Raw genomic sequence first — 12,977 nt, forward strand, 5'->3', positions numbered from 1 at the left:
TCAAAAGGCATTGCCAAGTAGCACCAGAAACGCTGATGGTCTCCTCCCCACCATCTTTTCTTTCTCTGAACAGGGTATCCGTGATCGACTTTGCAGCATGTGTAATCGGGGAACAGCCAGAGTTGACAGCAGAGACACTGGTTTGTACTCATCCTTAACCTTTGAAATCTGCATAAACATATCAGTTTGTGACATCTATAGCAAGAAGAATGCATGCCGTTGCTGCATAGTAAAAACCGGTAACCTGCTGGATTCACGGTTACCAACTATAGCAGCATTGTCCTGAGACTTGCACAATATCATTCTGTTCATGTGCTTGTATTGTACTATTGCTTGTCCTTCTGAACGTACTGCATTAAACTCGTGTAAGGCCCACTCTCCTGCAATGCCTGCAAGCCCACTTTAGAGCTGAAGAAAAAAAATGTTTCACTGAGCATCACGTGCATGCTGGTTAATTTCCACAATTCACCACTACATGGCACGGTTACTGAGCTGCCAACAATGGCATCATCATAATCACTGCATCCCACCAGATCATAGAGCATAGAACCAGTGCACTTCATTCAATGGTATCGACTGTGCTGTAGCACATTATTTAGTGGCATCGTGCTTTTGCAGCCTTATGACTCTAGAAGATTACGTTCACAGAACAACATGGCAAATGTGCAGCTGGGCAGAAGCTGAAAGTGAGCGAAAAATGTGCGCCTTGCCTTGCGAGGGCCAGTTCGCCATGCTATGATGGTAGCGCGAATGACAAGGATGACTGAATAAATGTTTTCATAGTCGGCCGCTAGTGGTTGCGCTATTCTACACCGCAGTTTGACCGCAGTTCGAGGCTTCGGTGAGTAGCCATAAGCTTGCCTCGTGCAAGGCCTCACACCCTGTCATATATCTGGAAAAGAGGTGCTGGCCTTGCACAAGTAAATACGGTATTCGTACAAGTTGCTCATAAGGTCCCACTCTGCCGTTACGTTATGGAAACTCAGCCTGTATACAGTAGAACCTCACTGATGTTTCTTGTGATGCCACGAAAGATAAAGCTAAAGAAAAACAAAAACAAAAAATGAATGCTACCCAAATAAATTAATGCAGCATAGTTTTCCTTCAAGATAATTTATTTTGTTAAACTTTTCCTTTGCAGGTTTGGAAGAAAACAAAATCTCTGTTGTTGTGAGAGGCATTACTGTAAAACTTTATCGCCGCTGGTTAACTTGGGCTTCAGACTCTTGCGCACATTTGGCGGGACAGCTCACAGGGACTGTGTTGCTGACAATGCTCACTACTGCAGCCAAACCTGCAGCTGGCAAGGAAATAGGAAATTATCAGATATAAGGGAGTAAAGCTAAGAATTGGTGGGCCAATCTTTAGTGTTTATTTTAATGTGTTCCCGTGGTATAACAAAACTGAAAATGGAGAATCCGACACAATATCAGTTTCACATTTTTCCTTTTCTCATGTGGCCGCAGCATTTGTGTCTTGTTTGTACTTGACATGTTTCCTGTCATGGTCTTGCACAGGAGATCGGTGAGCAGCAGCCATACTGCTGGCGCAACATGTTCTCCTGCATCAACCTCCTGCGAGTGCTCAACAAGTTGACCAAGTGGAAGCACTCGCGAATCATGGTCAGTTGCCAAGTCATGGTTGTCTGTGTTGCTGTGTGCAGTTACGCTTGTACCTCATTATAACGAGATGGGGAATAACAAAATGATGGATATACTAACAAAGTTAATGTAATTCCCCTTGAAATCCCTGTAGAGACCCATGTTATTTAATGCCTCCTTTTAACAAAGTAAAATGGTTCTGCCAATGGATATAACAAACTAAATTCGTCTCGGAAACATAAAGTGCCGACCGTGGTGCACAGAGCAGATCAATTTCCTCCCCATTCTGTACTCGTTTCGCGCTGCACTTCAAATGCTGCATATCCATGATGATTATTACACACGGCATGCGAAAAAAAACCAGCATTTTCGCTTCTCGTTGTCTCGCTATGGCGCACCGCACTGGCTAACACTGCTAGGTGTGACCTCCTAGATTGTGCGAAACCAGCATGAGCCCGCCAAGCCAAGTAGGTGTGCACACAGAGCAGTAGAGCCACCCAACACAGCAGACATAAAAAGTGAAAGACTCTGACAGCGAAGCCGCGACAGTGGCGAGGCCATGAGAGAGAGGCGTGTCAGAAAGTTTCGCTTTCACAGGCTGAAAGTGCTTCTGGTGCTATGCCAGGCTCTGTCGGCTGCACGCTTTGACGGGTTCACCACATCGCGCAAAGTGAAACTGTCTCCGAAAGTCATTTAGGTCGCCCGAGAATACTGCCTTAGCTGCGCGCTCAGGGCACCGTGATATGTGCCAAGTTCTGCTCGACCACAACAGACTTCGTTAACATCACACAGTGTTGGCTGTTCCCGTCGACCGCGTCGCTGTTTCGCCAGTTTCACAACAATATGAGCAAGCCAAGTGGAAAGCGGAAGCGAAGGACCATCACATTGGAACATAAGGATGCTATTGTAAAGGCTGTCGTGTCAGGTGCAACGGCGTAGCGGTTCGGCAGGTCACAGAGCCGTAGTCTTCTTTGCAGGTCAAATGTTGTACGCAAAAGTGGGTATATACTGCAGTAAAGGGCAATAGTCAGTATAACAAAGTAATTTCGGCTTCCCCTTCAACTTCATTATAATGAGGTTAGAGTGTATATTTTAATCATTAATTTAAACTAATTTTTGCAGATATGAAGCTGACAATCTCGTTACAGGTTGCTTTTCACATTATGGTAGTAATTGCGTGTCTGAACGCAGCTTCCATTCGGAGAGCACGAAGCAAAACCATGGAACCTCTTTTACAAATTTTCAGCATTACATAATTAATTATATGCCAATGTACCCTTCCAGACGCAGCAGTTGCTAAGGGCACAGTAACTCCCTAATTTATTTTGCACACAGAATGTGTGTGAAGGCACACCATGGGAACATTTGATGACACTCACTTATCAACTCTTTTTATTCACGTGCCGTATAGACTCATGTAAGAGCCAGACTTTTTTTTTTTCAGAATTTTGATGAGGTGCAACTCTCACATGGGACCGAACCTTCTGGTCAAAATGGTGCCGGCGCAGCCGTCGACTACTCCACACCTTAGATCCCCAAATGCACCATTCCATCAGAGTTCAACATGCAGCTCTTGCCATCTAGTATAGGCACACAGCGGTCCACAGTGCGTGAAAATTCGCCGATGCATGCATGTGGCATTGGGACACCAAACGCAGTTGCTTGTCCGATTGAAGGTCTTCTTTTTCTTTTTTTTCCCCCTTCAAAATTTTGGGCTGCCAAGTTTGGGGGTGCAGCGCTTACACGGGTGCAGCCCTTACATGAGTCTATACGGTATATATCCACGTAGCCACAGTCACACTCCCACACACTCGCTGGCATTCACCAGCATTCCAGCTCATGTCTGATCATGCTCCTGTCCACATGTGCTCATAAATATGCAGTATGCATAAGTGAGTTTGCCAAGTCGTGGCACTTTAAATGGCCATTACCACAGCACTCATACTTGCTCAGTTTCACACTCACAGTCACGCACATCCCCTGGCATTCATTCACATTCATGCCAGCTGACGCAGCTCTGGAGTGAGTGCGAGGCTTGCATTCGCAACCAGGTTAGCCGACTTTGGCGAAAGGGTTCCCCACATCAGTCACCGTCACATTATCCCTATCGTTGTGTATAACATACCGACATCTCATCTGGCAAGTTTCATTGTTTCATTATTTACAGCTTTAATTTCTGTTCCGGCAAAGGCTTGCTATGACCCATGCAAGACAAACGCAGACTGTGAACACTACAAACAATCCACACTCTATCAACAGCAAAACGTGTAAGGCACCATCAGGGTGTGGCTGGCTGCTACCTCAGCTGGAAACCATGGGAACGCTGCCTTGAAGTGGCATGCAGCCCCCATTCACCATGTGTGCACGTGTGCCAACTTTGCTACGGTGCTTTAACAAAACAAGCAAGCACCACTTATAGCACGGCGCACTCCTACAAGTTCGATTCGACACTTGAGAGCAGGCAGGACCGTACACGGCTTCCCTGACCCGCTTGGTTTCCAGATGCTGGTGGTGTTCAAGTCGGCGCCCATCCTGAAGCGGGCGCTGAAGGTGCGCCACGCGACCCTGCAGCTGTACGTGCTCAAGCTGCTCAAGATGCAGACCAAGTACCTGGGTCGCCAGTGGCGCAAGTCCAACATGAAGACCATGTCTGCCATCTACCAGAAGGTCAGGCACCGCCTCAACGACGACTGGGCTTATGGAAATGGTTCGTGCTGCTCCCTCTCTCTCCCCTTTTTGGAGGCCAACTGCTGTGAAATTTTGGATCTTGTAAAAAAGCCTTGTTCCAGGAAATGTTGATGTAGAGCACCCTCTGTGCAAATGTTTAAGTGCGAGTGGATGCGTTATGGAAAGCTAGCAAAATCAAATGTCTTCGATACCTAATCTGAAGAAAACACCGCCGTTATGGCTCGCTGGAATTGACAAAGAACCCAGAACGTTTGAGAACTGGTACGGTGCCTATACATGGCCTCTCAGATCGGGCTGTGCTTATGGTGCACTGTAAATCTTGAAGGCAGTGTGCTGGTATATTTGCATCATATCTGCTAACCACCTGGTGCATTTGTTGTCTGGTTAGGTGCTATTTAAAGTCTGTTAACGAGAAAATTAGACATTTACCAGCCCTGCAGTTTTGTCAAGGTTGCTTCAATAATAACATATGCACTACTCGATTACACCCAATTCAGCCAAAATAAAATTTCATTACAGTTAGCCTCTTTGATCTTGCTTTACTGTGTATCATTTGCTGTTAAAGCCTTTTAATTCATCAGCCTGCATATTTCATGGAACAAGAACAGCCTATGTGTCTTGGATGTTAAACCATACAGTATTTTCTTGTTTCTTATTTCAGACCTCGACGCGCGCCCATGGGACTTCCAAGCCGAGGAGTTTTCGCTCCAGGCCAACATCAACAACTTCCACACCCGCCGCTATGACAAGCCCTCTTCTGCCTCCCACCAGCAGCAACAGCAGCAACAACAGGACCTCATCGGCGACTTCCAGCCTGTGGACAACAGCTTCCTCTCGGTGCTCGGGCGGGAGGTTGAGCTGAGCCCCGAGTTCAAGCTCCACTACCAGCAGTGGCTGCAAGGTGATGTGTTCCGCACCAACGTCGACTGGGACCTGCTGCTGTGCCCCGGATACCTGTGAACGTGCTTGCTTTTTAGCATCGTCCACTTTCCTTTTCCTTTACACTCATCATCGTGATACTTTGATTAGTCATTCTGCTCAACCCAAGCATCACTCATTGGCTTTTTTACTTGTCTTGCAGTGAAGCAAAACGTGCAGGCGTATTGTTTTTAGTATTTTAGTCTCTGGCATTGTTTCTATTGGACATTCTGTGCATCTCAGCAGAAGCGCCCAGTGAAGGTTAAACAAGCTGAAACAAACACAGCCCCTTGTGGCATGCAAACCCATGTGTCACGTGAAAGAGTTCTCTGGCCTACATGTGGGTATTGTAGGCAGTTAGAGCATAAGCTTCATCAGTACCGTTCATCGTACTGTGTGCACAACACACTAGAAAAACACTGACATTATTACTTGTGTGCTGCCATCTTTATCTCTAGTCCAAAGAGAATATAGGAGAAGCGCTGAAATGGTGGGTATTGTTGGGCAGTTCTCAACCCCCCCCCCCCCTCCACCACCGCCACCACACACACACACACACACACACACACTTTTGGTATTGGCTAGGGCACGTTGGCGAGATAGCTGCTTTGGGGATTCATAATATACACGAAGCAGTGCAATATGACAGAGACCAAGAATAACAAAGATACATACACATCGCTAACTTTCAACAACATTTTATTTGATCACACGTTACTTCTTATTCTTGGTACCGGTCATATGCGCTGCTCCGCATCTATTATGGACCCTTGGTAAACTCTGCATTGCACAAGGTTCATTGTGGCTTGCTATGGTTTTGTCCTGCTGTAAAGGCCAGCTGCAACAAAATTTAATTTTGGCTAAATATATCGGTTACATATGAGTACAGTCAACGACCGATTTTTTGGCCATGCCCGATAATTCGGAAATCTTCGCGGCACCGCCACATGCCCCATAGAGTCAATGTATAAGAACGCCTGAAATTTCAGACGCAAAAGAAAGAACCTTCGTCGTCCGATTTTTCTGACTTATTTTGTCGCGACCACAGGTCCAAAACGGCATTAATCGAAGCCGCTACTGCCGCCAATTTGATTATCTCATCGCTTCGAACCGGCGCTCCCGCACATAGAACCGCTGGCATCTGTAGCCACCACCATAGAGTTTCAACTCTATGGCCACCACCTCGGTTACACTAGGCCTAGCTATATCGACGTTCGCTTCCAAATTTCTTGCTGTTCGATGCCGTGTTTTTTATTGAAACAATTAGCCGGCTGTTAGCAATGGCGCCGACTCCGACTTTTTAATCCTCGCTCCGATGGCTTCGGAGCTCAAAGAGCACGGCGCGTTGCATAATGCCGGTTCTTGAAAGTCAGCTTCGCCTCAATACAGCACTTTTAAGTGGTGTAGCATAAGCGAAGTATTGCAAAGAAGATCACGAGTGGGAAGGGGCAGTTCTGATGGGACAGGGCATGTATTCCTTACTTTACTGTGTCGGAACATAACGAAAATTAAAACGAAACAAACGATAGTTTGCCCGGAACGGAAACGTAACCGAAACGTTATTTATTTTGTTTCGGATTGAAACCGAAATATTTTTATCAGTCTTCGGTTCGAGGGTAAAGTCTCCAATCCGAAACAACCGACTTCAGGCTATGTGCGAATTCGAGCGCATATCTCAGGCAGGGATAGTGCGAACGACAGCCGTTCGAGCGCTCCACTAATCTAAGCCTGTTGCTTGGTGCACTAGCAAACCAGCATCCTAGCAAAACCCAGGGCTTGCACGCCAAAAAGCTTATCGTTTTGTTCTCTACAGGTACAATGCTTTATTACCGAAGTTTTACTGTTCGTTTATGTTCGTTTAGGTTCGTTTTATCGGAACCGCGGTCTTGCAGTGCGGCGAGTACGTTGGATGACATGCTGCTTCTGAGATCATGCTGCAGTGCCTTGAGTCAAGGCACTGAGCATGATCGCAGAATTCATCTTCTTCGGAAAAAATTAATGTGATGTTTTTATCGTTACTTTGCTTCGAAAATTCTTGCATGTGAAGCAAAGCCGTTATGAACTGTTACAGATCATTTTCTTTTGCTTTCTTTTTCCATTCTAGAGCAGAAGCAGAATGGAACGTTTTTCAGGGGAATGAAACTAAAACCAGAATGAAAAACATTTCATTCCGGCACCCTGCTTTACACGCATGTACCCGCCGTCTCCTATCACAGTACGACCACTGATAGTACCTCTAAAAAAGTGTACTAGCAGCCTTTTAGAGCTATTTCGGACATGCCTGTGGTGTTGTGAGCCCTTGAGGGCAGTAAAAGGGACACATTCATTTTTTCAGATGCTTTCACGGCCCCTACCTACGGAGTCCGAAAAATCAGACGTTGACTGTAGTACACACTACTGAAGCAATCTTAGCAAAGCTGCAGGGCTGCTAATTGTCTAGTTTTCTTGTTAGCGGCCTTTGAATAGCGCCTAAGCTGACGCCACGTGCGCATGGTGGTTAGCAGATGTAATCTAAATCCGAACACACCACCTCCAAGATATTTCAGTGCACTGCATTGCATGGCCAAAATTGGGTGCCACCCCCAGCACCTGATTTTGGAGGTCATGCCAAGAAGCCACACATTCTGGGACATGGTGCACTTCTGGCAAGCGGTAACGGCCTCGTTTTTGCTTGTTTTTTTTTTTCTCGGTTCAGGTATTAAAGATATCTACTTTTGATCTGCTATTCATAACGCATCCTCTCATAACTTGCACATAAAATTTTGCACTGTCTTAAAATAAGTTTTATATGCAGTCCCAACTTCTATGCACCATTTCATACTTGGCAGGCTGCAAGAGCTACACAAGTAGTGCTGCCTCATTTATAACAGCTGCAACTTGTAAACTTAAGGTTATGTCAAATCACACATTATTTGTGTACTTTTATACTTCAAGTGTGCAGCATAGCATACGTTTTGATTGCAAGAACAAGCGGTGCACTATAGCCACTAGTCACATAAACGTGTCACTTCACTTGCTCGGTGGTAAATATGTTCACATATGTGACGCCTTTTGTGTATTAATTATGCATACTTGTAACAAAAGTATGTGACTTAATGGTACATCAAATTATATGACGTAATTTTGCCTTTATTTCGTATCTGATGCTCCACTTTTAGGTCGCAAATGCAAGCAATGAGAAAAGTCTCACTAGCCTTTGTGGCTTCGCCTGCTACGTATGAAATGGAGCACAGTGTACAACCAAAAATTTCCAATGGGGAGCAGTGAAGGGGTTGTTTATTACCCCTGCATAGCATGCCAGCTCGCTGCTGTGACTGGCCAATCTCACTTGCCAGCTGAAGCCGCTGTATCGCACCTTGACACTAGCTCACTAGTGAGCTAGTAGCCCAGTAGCTAGCTAGTGTCAAAAGTGACTTTGTGACCCCCAGTGCCACTTGTTTCGAATCACACTGCATTTTCACAAAACGTTTCCAGGCCAAAGCGCTCTGCTAGCTAGTAAAGAGCTTCGCCAGCTTTCTGCTGCAAGGTTTCACTGCAGTGAGCCTCTGTTGCCCTTATGTTACATGTGTTAACTTCTTGTAAGCGAGAGGCTGAGTTGCTAATGCATGCTCGCGCATGGCAGACTGCACAGTTGAATTGCAGCTAGCTGCACACTGAGGCCGTGTTTGTTCCAGTATTGTTTACTGCATACTGCTTGAGTATTGCCTTCTTTACTTGGTCTTGGTGATACAGTAGAATCTCGTTAATTCTTACTCCAAGGGGATTGGAAATTTGTTCGAATAAGTGCGATACAGTGCGATACAGTGCGATTTGCGATACAGTGCACAAAGCCAGAACCATCACTGGGCTCGCATTGAAAGTCTTTCTTCCATCAGCAAGCGACATGTGCTAGAAGAAACCTAGGTTCCGGTGTAAAGTCCGTATTCTGTGGGTGCAAGGGAAAAACGTGTTAGGGTGAGCTGAGAAGGATGGTGGCTCAATGTGTGCTGCCCTCCCAGATGTCCAACGTTGGAGGCAACGTGACCGAGCACGCAGCAACGTGATCCTTTCTGCTCCTTTTGTGGGAAAGGAGGGCACACGTCGCTCTGCTTGCTCGGGTCCGGCCTCGGCATCCCGCGTGTCATTCCTCGCCATTTTTACGGCACACGAGATTACAGCAGCTAGCGACGCATCGAACCTCGGCCTTTGGCTCGGGTTTGTCCAAAATAACAAACTCTGCACCGTTTTTCTGGAGGGAGTTTGAATTCGCGGGAATTTTTCTCTATTCAAGTACTATGTAGGACTTTGCCAGAACTAACAGAGTAGCTCGAATTATCCGTCAATTTGAATTAAGAGATTTTGAATTATTGGGATTTCACTGTACGTCCAAGAAGATGCCACACGGCGTCATCCCTAAACGTGCCACTGCATATTTTTTTCTTTAGTTTCTCAGTGCAAGTGAAAAGATTGTCTATTACAACAAATGACTCCACTTGTATGTGACACCTGGTTGCCACTGTCTTGCATCGTTTAAGACAAAGCTTCAGCTTGCAGCCCCAGCGCCCAAAATTTTTATGCAAATATGTAATGCGAAGTGCAGATAAAGTATCGTTTGGTAGCTGCTCAGCCAATTTAAAACAAGACTGTTGTGTTTGAATGATGAAGTCAAGTTCTTGTTTTTGGTGGTCACCGAGCTTCATTAGGACACTTGAAAATTTTACAAAATTTGATAAAAATTTAATACTAAGAAATTCAGATGCAGTTTTCATAACACTGCAACTTCAAAGGAATACTATACTTCTGTAAACAGCAGACAGCATTTAAAGTGAGCAAATTTGATGCATTACATGCAGCCATAAGCTGTGCCTGCGTTCTGTAAACGTGATATCTATAAATGTCGCATGACAAACACAACCGATGCTTGCAAGTCGCACTTTAGTGTGTCATTACTGCTCATTTTCAAATGCTCTTGTTGGCATGCATGTTTTCGTTGTGGAGTTATTGAAGTTTTAATATTTCCGAGTCATTTCTTCAAAATTTTTTACATATTTATTAATGTTCACTCATAATTTCTGAAGGCCCGCACAAAAGTTCTATGACGATCAGTAATTTTGTTCATGGAACAAATCTTTTTCAGGTTGTTTCAGCAGTTTCCTGATGGAGACATACCTTGTGTATATGAACAGGGCCTAAGTCAAAGCTTCCTCTTAGTACCTAGTGCCGGTGATAGCACTGATTCTGCCGCTGTTACATGAGCATGCTAGCCATGGTTAAGTTGAAGCTCAGTAAAGACCTGCTGCACAGGAATTTTACTAGCTGCAGTTATTCAGTTAACCATGGTGACTGCTTATAAGAGTGAGCTATAAATTAAGTGTACCATATATATTTTCTTAAAGTTGCCTGCAGCAGATGATGCAGTTTTGTCATGGAGGTGAGAAAGAAACTAGGAGGCAGCATTACGTCATGCTGTTAGCTTGTGATGTTGCGACTGCAATGTTAAATTTGGTTGTTAACAGAACACCACAATTTTTATATTACTTTTTTTAAGTTATACATCAGGGCATGTGTTCCAATAATTATTCGAAGACAGTTGGTGCTAAAATACAAATCCGCGATACCTGTCACAAGCATTATTTTTAATATGGTTCAGTAAATGCAAAATTTTGTCTATACATGCGACTAGCTTCTGCTTGAGCATAACCGCGGTTAGCATGCCCATGTTGTCATGGTATTGTCACATGTCCCAGCCAGAGACGTTTTTGTTGCTGGTGTCGTTCACAGTCACTTGGGTTTGCTTGCAAGGGTCTGCCTTCTATACTTATTGCAGTTCCCCCCAAATAAAAGCCCTGCCCAGTAGACTCCCCCCAATAATGTTAAGTCGGCTTTCTAATTTGGCTGAATTGCCTTAAATGATTGCCTTAAATGTGTAAGCAACACTCGCCCAAACTATGAGTGCACACTAAAAAGTGCACGAGGTTTCATTTCACACGCATTAAACTCGGGAGATAACGTAATGCACAAGCCTGCACGTGTAGTTGTCACTTCAACAATGAGCTTGCCAAGCTGTTCGACGGCGAGTTTTAACAGTCGGTATTGAGCGGCCTGCTGAATTAAAAGCAAGCACTGAATTTTCACAAAATCAAATCTGACAGTGGAAAAGAAGCAGGTGTACTGTATACGTGGTTGACCACAGCAACAAGTTACAGATGCAGCCTGTCCCGGAAAGATTATTTTAATTTCTGACAAATAAATGTACACAGCATCGTTATGGCTGTCTGTTCAAAATGCTAATCGCGTCCCGCGTTGGCTGAAAATGCCAGAAAAAGAGCACAATGTTGCCTGCCTATGTTTGTGTGACGTGCTAAGACCAGGCAGAGATGTCCTCTCGGCAGGCAGAACTCGCCGTGGGATTAGTTATTGGAAAGCCTGCTGCAGATTGACCCGCAAAATTCAGTGACGAGTGGCTGAAATGTGCCAAACACAGTACTTATCTTAACAATGGTATGATGCATCATGGCTAGTCTAAAAACTGTGGCTGTGGCTGTGGCCTACAGTATACACAGGTTTAAAAGTATGGCCATGCACTAAGTGATATGCTGATTGACGATTTGGTGAAACTCGTTGCGTGGGTTCTTTAATTCACCGCGAGTCTAACTGAGGCAATGAGGCATTGTTGGAAAGTCGACTTAGCATATTCAAGAGGGTGTCATAGCACAAGCCTCCCCACCAGCCTAGAGGATTACAGAAAACCATGGGATGTCGAGAACAACTTCCATAAGCACGCTTCTGCTGGCCGTGCTCTGACGTGGCCGTTCACTCAGTGGCCAATAACATTTTAATGACGTTTGCTTCAAGGCGTAGATGCAGTTAGCAAATAGATAACAACTGTGGCCTCCAGTGCAGACAACAATGAGGTCGGGCATTTTCGTGTGCCGCTGCCGCAGCAGAGGTTTAGGATATTTATTTGGACATGCGTGTTCAACATCATTTCCCCTTGCTTTCTGTACATAGAATCGGTGTTGTGCGCTCTGTAAAAATGCAGATCCTAGTGTCGTGTGTCAATAAAACTGCTCGCCAGATTGGCCCTGCCTTACGTGTCGTTTTCCTTGTCTGCGTCCCTCCGACTGTCCACCTCCGATTACCCTCCACACGACTGAATGGAATGAGTTAGAGGATAAGGTAAGGAGTTTAACTCACACAGGAATGGTTGCTAACAGCCACAAGTGTTCCTACAGGCCACTTGCCTTCAAGAAGTGCAATTTTACAGGCACAAGAAGCCAACACACCACAGGTAGCGCATACGATGCATTTGTAACGCTTTTGCACCCCTCGACCTTCTGCCCATCGAAAGCAATCCTTGACTCCTCCACAGCATGGATCAGTAGGAGGGATGAGTGCGTGTTAAGCAGGATTCACACAGTGCGAGAGATTGCCGATTAAGCCCGTGGACGAGCATGACGAAGCTCAGTGCCGCCAAATCGCACCACATGCAAAAACGACACGGATCAGCTGCTGGCGGCACGATTCGTTGCAGCTCAGCCACCTCACAGTTTTCTGCAGATTAAATCGACAATCCGTCCCGTTGTGTGAATCGAGCTTTAATGTGTCCAAGCGGGACAGATGAATATTCTGCAATACAAAAGCTAGTAGTGGAGCTTCCAAATTTTTTACTGCCTTCCACAGCGGCCTTGGCGCCTTGCACCTTTGGAGCAAGCAAAGCTAACAGGCGAGAGATTTTACTTCAAGGTAGCAAAGTACTCGGACTTGCTGCACGTGCTTAAGTGGAAGCCT

General features: G+C 45.3%; 1 protein-coding gene across 5 annotated transcripts in view; it reads left to right on the forward strand.

Annotated features, from left to right (window-relative positions):
* Window positions 1-12,268, forward strand: part of Strip (striatin interacting protein) — a 28,861-nt gene extending 16,593 nt beyond the window's left edge. For all 5 annotated transcript variants that reach the window (XM_065425070.2, XM_065425072.2, XM_065425067.2 and 2 more), the window contains exons 14-17: window positions 74-140; window positions 1,518-1,622; window positions 4,104-4,308; window positions 4,951-12,268. In XM_065425070.2, the coding sequence (XP_065281142.2) occupies window positions 74-140; window positions 1,518-1,622; window positions 4,104-4,308; window positions 4,951-5,249 (676 nt within the window). In that variant the 3' untranslated portion in view covers window positions 5,250-12,268. The remainder of the gene's footprint in view (window positions 1-73; window positions 141-1,517; window positions 1,623-4,103; window positions 4,309-4,950) is intronic.
* The last annotated feature ends 709 nt before the right edge of the window (window positions 12,269-12,977 follow it).

Source organism: Dermacentor albipictus, chromosome 6, assembly GCF_038994185.2.
Source record: "Dermacentor albipictus isolate Rhodes 1998 colony chromosome 6, USDA_Dalb.pri_finalv2, whole genome shotgun sequence".
Lineage (NCBI taxonomy): Eukaryota > Metazoa > Arthropoda > Arachnida > Ixodida > Ixodidae > Dermacentor > Dermacentor albipictus.